Genomic DNA, 9,047 nt, shown 5'->3' with positions numbered 1-9,047 from the left:
TGAGCAGCGGCAGCAGCAGCTGACGAGTTCCTGCAGTTTCCAGACGAACAAAGACGTGTTTTGTTTTGTTGAGTGACACTGAAGCATCCAAACCCTCGAGGTGTCACACACACACACACACACACACACCCTGGCAAGTGTCCATTGTCCTCACACACACATCCATGGGGTTTAGTGAGAAGGGGGTGTTTTTTTTGGGGTGGGCAGTTCCTCGTATCGTCTCCTTATTCCCTGAACTCCCTCCTCCTCTTCCTTTATCCTCCTCCTCCTCCTTTATCCTCCTCCTCCTCCTCCTCCTCCTCCTTTATCCTCCTCCTCCTCCTTTATCCTCCTCCTCCTCCTCCTCCTCCTCCTCTCTTATCCCGGTGTTTGTGGCCCCCTCATCTCATCTCCACAGCGACTCGGAGCGGCGGCGGAGCGTCACATGGTAAGAGAGCACCGGGCCTCGGCTCAACAACACTCTACAACACTCAACAACAACTCCAACACAAACACACAAACACAAGCCGAGCTTCATCTTCGAAACAGACTCAGTTGTGTTGATGTTGTTGTTTTATTGTCATGACTTATTGATGAGGGGAGGAGGGTTTGGATGGAGGAGAGGAGGGAAGAGGGAGGGGGGGTTGAGGGATTATGTTTGTTTTGGTGCTCTGGTCTTTGTTTATGATCGGAGACAGAAACCTACTTCACTCTACATCCTGATCTAAACTCTTTATCCAGACCATCACCTCAGACCGCCTTAAAAACCTCCTGAAAACCACCTTAAAACCTTTTTAACTTTGCTGAACATCGGCCACTTACAGTAAAGCTTATTTTACTGCAAAAACTCAAAATCTTTCCAAGAATATTTGTCTTATTTCTTGTCCAAATGTCTAATTTCTAGTCAAAACTAATCTCTTTACACTTAAAATAAGACTCGACACATAACAAGTAGCTTGCTTTCAGACAGTTTTTAATTATTTCAAACAGATTTTCACTTGAAATAAGTAGAAAAATCTGCCAGTGAAAGCTAGTTTTTTGTGCTTGTAATAAGAAAGAAAAACTTGCTCCACTATCAGATTTTACTACTTATTTAAAGTGGAAATACGCTTGAAAGTGTCTAAAAACAAGCACATTTTTATGTGATGAGTCTTATTTTAAGTAGAATTAGATTAGTTTTGACTAGAAATGACATTTTGACTAGAAATAAGATAAATATTCTTGGTAAGATATTTGAGTCTTTGCAGTGTTGCATTTCATAAACAATGGAAAACTAGTTAATAAACGTGTTAATGCACAACGAGCTGCTATAGAAGGATGAAGCTCAGACTGCTGATCAATATCCATCATTGATCTAAAGGCCTCCTGTTACTTATTCTATTATTTATCTATTTATAATGTAAAGTGTCCAAATGAAAGTTTTAAATAATCAAGGAAATGTCTGTAAAAGTATAAAAAAAACAAAAAAACACCAGGTTTCATTACTTCTGACATCACCATGTCACAGATCTCCTTATATGGTTGTCGGCTCCAAGCCTACTGGAGTTATATTATATGAATTTATATTATATATTATAATGTAATTGTTGTGTTATTACCATTTTCCAGCAGACAAATAAACAACAAAGCAGTTTTACTTCACAGCAGAATATTATTTTACTGGGAAAGTTTGTTTTTCTCATCATTTTAATGCATCATGCTTCCCTTGAAAAAGAGACTTCTGGTTCCTGGTTAAATAAAGGTAAATAAATAAATAATGACGTCACATCATGAGTGAAGTTGTAACATAAACATGATGGACGTCATATTTTAAGATCGGAGACATTTGTCTCTTTGTTTGTGTGGATCAGATTCAGATTGGACGGATTTAATACGTTTCTACTCAATCATCTTCTGTTTATTAGTTTTAGTCATAAGTTACTGGGCCAATACTCAATAATATCAAATATCAATACACAATACTTCCTGTCATATGCTATATTTTAATAATGACCATATATACTACAGTATTTGACAGATATTGTAGAAAGCAGTGTCCTATTGACTTTAAACCATGTTTCCATCCACTTGTCAATCAAATTATCTGAAGATCGCTAAAAGTATTATTGTGTATGAAGCTGCTGAAAGTGCGTTTCCATCTCTAAAACATCCTGTGTGTAATGACGTCACACGCTGTTTTATGATCAATAGATTTAAGGTGTTTCCATTCGTTTTTGCACTGAATCGAACCCACTGAGCCATACGAACACCAGCCAAGTTGAGTTAGCTTCTTAGCAAACATTTGATCCAATCTACCAACAAATGGTAAATATGACAATAGTTATAATAATTTGTATGACTTTTTGTCAATATTCATGACATTTAATTGCATTTTACTGTTTCAATGAGACATTTTAATTCGATATAACTTATCATGAATAAAAATGTAAACACATGCCACTGATTTTACTGAATGTTCGTCCAATCAGAAGACAGTGGGGTTTTTAAGGAGGCTTCTTAAGGAGGTCTGATTTACTCAGAGCTTCATAAACTGGCACTTTGAGATAAAGGAGGATTTATTTTCCCCAGCTGGAGTCACAGAATAGAAATGTAAAGTACCAGGTCTCCCTTAAGTTAGACCACTGAGCTGCAGTTAAGGTGGACTGACTCAGATACAGGTGAGCAGGCGACAGAACGGACGATAAAACTTGTAAAGATTTAGAAACAAACCCTGAGAAACATGAACATTAGTTTGAATTATTTCCTGTGTTTACAGTATATTAAATTAAACCATCACCTGACGCCCTGCAGCCAATCAGGATCCAGTATTCCCGGTGGATTCAGTATAATTAACAAAACCTCTCGCGTGATTGAAACTATGCTTTTTGAGAGACATTTACATCCACACATCAATTTGATTCACTTATTAAGTTAAATTACATGTTGCAACCCGAATAATATGCATTGAATAAATACTTTAAAGAGAACTGGACCTATTATTGGCTGGTTGGTTGCCACAGATACACACAATCAATCCGTGTTAACGTCGATTAGCAAGACGGTTAAGTTGAATTAGCAGCAGTGTTGTATGGGAGTGTTTTTATTTTTAGGTATTTACATTTTTTAAAAGAATGGGTTTGTTTTTAATGTTATAAAATGTTCACTCTCACGCTCACTGTTTCCTAAGATCTTAAAGTTTCCTTTTCTGTCAGACGGCGACTCGTCCTCTTCTTCTTCTTGGGGGAGTGTTTCTGACGCTTGGCTGGTTTTCAATGAGCTGCTGACAGCCACTCACGCCCCCCCACCTACCCCCCTCCTCCCTCCTACTACCCCCTCCCCTTGCGTTCATTGTCCATCTTTTCAACATTTAACACTCGTGCGTCGTGTGTCTTTGCCACTCGGGGGAAAGTGAAGCTTTGAAAACTTCAGCCGTCACATCAGAGGACGAGAACCAGTTCAGTTCAGTCAGAAAATAATGTGATTAATTCAAATTAAACAGAGACGCAGCAGCTCTGAGTCTGACACACTTTCTGTGTGTGCAGGGATCATTAAAATTTCATCATCTGATATATTTCACACTTTGAGGGTGACACAGAGCTGGTCTGATCAGACAGGAGGTCTCACTCTGCCTGAGAAAAACACTTTCTCTGGACTAAAGGGAGGTTCCTCTGCACTAATAATCCTCCATTCAACAGGCAACAGAGGTCGAAGGACAAAAGACTCCTGAGCTGCTGCATGATGGGAAACGCAGCAGCTCTGGGGATGTTTTTTTTTGTTTTTTCTTTTTATTAAGGTTCAATCAGGGCACATATTGTCCTTTACATATGGTTTCCACAGAATCATGCATTTTTCTGTAGCATAAGCTACTCAACAGTTATGAATAAACATAACAAGAGCAAGTAACAGCTTACAAACATACATATACATAAACACATAAATGCACCAGAGTCATCCATGTTATGTCACTCAGTGAGGGATATTAAAGCTCAGTCCAGAGGGATCCACAGCATCTAAAACCAGTTGCCATACCTTTGTAAAACCCTCCAAGTTATCATGAAGGCTATAAGTCAGTTTTTCCAAAGGGATTATACTCATTACCTCTTTGTACCAATCGTCCAATGTAGGAGTGTCTTTATGAATCCAGAACTTAAGAATAGTTTTTCGTGCCATATACAAGAGTATTGATGAGTTTTGCGTTGTGGTTGTTCCTTGCACTCGAGACCTTGGCCGCCAGAATACACTGAAGAGGTGATGGGTCCAAGTTATGTCCATCTGGGGATGTTTTGAAGGGCGCGCATGACAAGTATCGAATGAACGGCATTAAAGACATTAAAGGAGAATTCCGGTCATTTTTGACCCCTAAATCGTTGTCCTGATGGTCACCCAGTGTTGGTTGGAGCGAAAAAAAAAACGCGGCTAAAATTGATGCAGGCAAACCCGAGTTACCATGGCTACCCGGCCGGCGCTAGCGATAGCCATAGCCACAATGCTAACCCATGGGGGCAATTCTTTCAACCACAACAAACACTCTTCAACAATCAGATATCTGGTACATGACTGGAATCCTTAGAGACACCACTGAACTCATATAGTGTAGAGTAGAAACAGTAGAAACTTTGTGTTTTTGCATGTAGCCACTCACCTCAGATAGCCGAACTCTGAAACATCCTGGAAATACATTACTATCCCATCACAGAGCGCCTGTGATCGGATAGTAATGTCGATGGGTTCTTTACAAAACTAAACGGTCAGAGATATTTTGGACATCACCACTGCACTGCTCCACCGTTTATTTTTGTACAGAAATCATCACAACAAGGACAAAGTGTTTCTGTGGCGGGGAGAGCAGGCGCTCTGTGATGGGATAGTAATGTCTTTCTGGGATGTTTCAGAGTTGGGCTATCTGAGGTGAGTGGCTACATGCAGAAACACAAAGTTTCTACTGTTTCTACTGTTTCTACTGTACACTATATGAGTTCAGTGGTGTCTCTAAGGATTCCAGTCATGTACCAGAGATATTTGATTATTTTTTGAGTGTTTGTTGTGGTTGAAAGAATTGCCCCCATGGGTTAGCGTTGTGGCTACACTGCAAAAACTCAAAATCTTTCTAAGAATATTTTTCTTATTTCTTGTCAAAATGTCTCATTTCTAGTCAGAACTAATCCCATTCCACTTAAAATAAGTCTCATCACCTAAAAATTAACTTGTTTTTAGATCATTTTCACTTGTTTCAAACAAATTTTTCACTTGAAATAAGTAGAAAAATCTGTCAGTGAAAGCAGGTTTTTTGTGCTTGTAATAAGAAAGAAAAACTTCCTCCACTATCAGATTTTTCTACTTATTTCAAGTGAAAATCTGCTTGAAAGAAGTAAAAAGTGTCTAAAACAAGCTGCTTTTTATGTGATGAGTCTTATTTTAAGTAAAATGAGATTTGGTCTGACTAGAAATTACATTTTGACTAGAAATAAGACAAATATTCTTGGTAAGATATTTGAGTTTCTGCAGTGTATCCCTAGCGCCGGGTAGCCATGGTAACTCTTTTTGCTCCAACCAACCCTGGGTGACCATCAGGACAACGATTTAGGGGTCAAAAATGACCAGAATTCTCCTTTAAGTTGCATGAGAAGTGATGTTTGTTGGGTCTTGAACCAAATCGATGTGAATCTGAAAATGACTTCCTGTTCTACTCTGTCCGTGTGTCTGTCCATCTGCAGCCGACATGAGCGTCCTTCCGTGCAGCTTCCTCCTCCTCCTCCTCCTCCTCGTCCCGGTCCTCGAGGCCGAGGCCAAGCGGCAGCCGGGTCAGGGACGACCAGACAAACCCCGCGAGCCCCCGTCCTCCGCGCCACCGGCGGCCAAGAGGCCCAGGAACCGCTCGGTGCCCAGTTCAGGAGAGCTGAGCACCAAGGAGGGACATCGCTGCGTCTGGCAGACGTCGGGCGAAGGCCTGGTCAGCCTGCTGGTCAACTGCAGCACCGAGACACTGGGAGACTCACACAGGTGAGGACAGGACACATCATGTAGACTGGAGATGCACCTATCACATATTCACATCAGATATCGGCCCAGATATATTGACCAAATAGCTGGATCGGTATCGGACAACATGACGCCGATCTATTCACAACAAACACAGAGCAACAACCTTTTACAAAGTTTGGAAAGTTATGTTAAAGAGGAACTAAGCAGGATTTCTCCTGTGGCTATGCTACATTTTTACCTTCATTAAAACTAATTGTGACAGTTGTGATAGTTAACTACATGACTTGTAACTAGTTCCAGGGAGAATGGAGCTCTCTCTGCCTTCCACCTAGCGTCTCTTTCAACTTTCAACTTTATTGTCCCCAAAGCGAAATTCATGTTGCAGAAGGACAAAAAACACAGAACATATAGAGCACATCTACACAAACTCTACACAACATTGAACAACATTGAATGGCAGTACCCCAGAGGGCAAACTGGGAGCTGTTCCATACAATCGAGGTATAAAAAAATAAAAATAAGAGTGAATCATAACTGTTTAGTATTTGAATTAAGTTGGATAATGGCTTGTGTTATGAATGAGTTTTTCAGTCTATTTGATTTGGCTGAAAACCAACCAACCTTGTAAGATCAGAGCCTCCGACCCGGTGTCCCAGCTCTCGTCTCCATGGCGACACCGCCACACAAACGTAACGCGCCCCGTAACCGGCAACCTTGTGATGGTTACGACTACACAAATACACACGTCGTAACATTGTATATGTTATATAACATTATTCACTGCTCCATTTATTGATTTTTTGCCGGCTTCATTGAAAATAAATGCACATGGAGGAGAGGAGGGTTAGAGACACAGAGGAGGAGACACCAGATGCACGCTGATGCTCGTTGCCTTCAGGGACAGTTTTTCATCAACAGTCTCTGTATTTCCCTCTAAAACAACTCTGTGTGGTAACGTTGTGTTATTATCTCATAGCGTGGTGAATGTGCAGCTCACAACTTGTCCACCAGAGCGTTGTGGAGTTGTTGGATTGTGTATTTGATGAGTTTGATGATGAGGGAAACCAAGAAATCCCATAATGAGCCTCCGTAGCGTAGCTCTGAGCAGCTCACGGCTCTGCTCCGCCGTTCTAAAAATAGCTTGCACCGACAATTAAAGGTAACGAACCTACTGCTATGACTATAGGGATTATGGCAATGGGCCAGTTTGCCAAAATGTTGAACTATCCCTTTTAGCCATTTATTAAATCATCACAGTTACTCCAAAGCTGTTTAAAGGGATAGTTCACCCAAAATTGAAATTTCACTCATTATCTCCTCCCCCTCATGTGGACTAAGGGCTGGGAGAAGTTTCAGAGTCCTCCGTGGCTTCTCTGAGTTACAGGGGGTCTCGGCGTAGCAGTGCATGTCCATATAACGGTTGTCAATGGATACCAACTGTCTTCGTAACAAAAAGACACACCAAAAAACATCCAAATACCTCCATGCTGCTCGTATGTAATGTCCCTCTTGTATTGAAGCAAAAAATTAAATAAGTCTATATTTCAAGCTTGTTTGTAGCGGAAGCTCCTCTTCCCGGTTCGTCCAATTTGGACGAACCGGGAAGAGGAGCTTCGAGAAGCTTCCACTACAAAACAAGCTTGTAATATAGACTTATTTAATTTTCTTCGGGACAATTTTGCATTTCGGGGCTTCAATACAAGAGGGACATTACATACGAGCAGCATGGAGGTATTTGGATGTTTTTTGGTGTGTCTTTTTGTTACGAAGACAGTTGGTATCCATTTGCAACCGTTATATGGACATGCACTGCTACGCCGAGACCCCCTGTAACTCAGAGAAGCCACGGAGGACTCTGAAACTTCTCCCAGCCCTTAGTCCACATGAGGGGGAGGAGATAATGAGTGACATTTCAATTTTGGGTGAACTATCACTTCAGATCCTGCATAGCTCCTCTTTAACTCTACATCACCTCTGCGTCTCCTCCAGGTATTGGTGCCGCTACGCGGGGAAGCCGGACCTGTGCCAGGCCTACGGCGTCAAGTCCAGCCAGTACTGGAAGCAGCTGGTGGGGAAGCTGAAGAAGAGGCTGAACGCCTGCGAGGGCGAGAAGGTCCTGAAGGCCAAGACCTGCAAGAAGGCCCCGGCCGAGGCCCACATGAAGCTCGCCACGCGCAGCGGCGAGGACGACCGGAAGGGAGGGAAGGAGGCGGGAAAGAAGAAAGGAGCGGCCGGAGACAAGGTGGAGAAGAAGAAGAAGAAGGAGGAGGAGGAGGAGGAGGAAGAGGAGAAGAGGAAGAGGGAGGAGAGGACTGAGGAGGAGGAGGGAGTGATGAACGACATGGAGCCGGTGCAGAGCTACTGCAGCGAGGGCTTCCACGCCGTCTGCTCCTTCTTCGTCAAGTTCTTTGAGGGTTGATGGGAAGTCATGGCGACGGAGGGGGCGGAGCCTCGGTGATGTCAGAGCTAGAGACCTGGAATAAGAGAGAGTAACGACACGCATCGGTCCAATGGAAGCGCCTCCTGGTGGAGGAATATGGGTACTGGGTAACACTTTACTTGATTAGGTATTCATAAGGTTGACATAAAACTGTCATAACCATGACATTTGGTGAGTTATGTCACTTTTGATTCAAAGTTGACATTATTTGAGATGTTCCTTGTTATGAGAACTTGACATAATTTTTAAAGTTTGGCAGTTAGGTCTGCTATGACAGTTTAAAGGGACAACAAGGAGTTTCTATTTGGTTATAAAAAAGTCTCATATTAATGTGGATGAATCTCCGTTACCACTTGTTATTGGGCCCTTTTTCGATAAATCTATGGTTTTGTCTCTATGGTTATTTTGTTATTATTAGCGGTGGTGGAAATGCTGGTCGAGCCGACCAGCGTTTCTTTACTTTCGGTTTCGTGGCGAGTCATGAGAATAACGCCGTATGAATCTCCGTTTATGGTGGGAACTACGACGGTATGTGATCGTCTTCCAACCTCTGACTTTAATTCTTGATGAATGAAAACATGAGTCTGTCTTGCGCCGGTCAAAGAATTTCACGGTGCGGAGGCTCATAAATGTAGTGTGAAAACACTTCGCTTTTCCAAAACTCCTC

General features: G+C 42.0%; 1 protein-coding gene across 1 annotated transcript; it reads left to right on the top strand.

Moving 5' to 3' along the window:
- Window positions 1-355: 355 nt before the first annotated feature.
- Window positions 356-8,454, top strand: fgfbp3 (fibroblast growth factor binding protein 3). The gene is made up of 3 exons (XM_085801004.1): window positions 356-427; window positions 5,673-5,958; window positions 7,930-8,454. The coding sequence occupies exons 2-3, from the start codon at window positions 5,678-5,680 to the stop codon at window positions 8,357-8,359; spliced, it is 711 nt and encodes a 236-aa protein (XP_085657130.1). The 5' UTR covers window positions 356-427; window positions 5,673-5,677; the 3' UTR covers window positions 8,360-8,454.
- Window positions 8,455-9,047: the final 593 nt, after the last annotated feature.

This window comes from Trachurus japonicus, chromosome 15 (assembly GCF_045865225.1).
Source record: "Trachurus japonicus isolate A0001 chromosome 15, Traja_1.0".
NCBI classification, from domain to species: domain Eukaryota; kingdom Metazoa; phylum Chordata; class Actinopteri; order Carangiformes; family Carangidae; genus Trachurus; species Trachurus japonicus.
The sequence above is the reverse complement of the archived record's forward strand: the minus strand, read 5'-3'. Positions and strand labels throughout refer to the sequence as shown.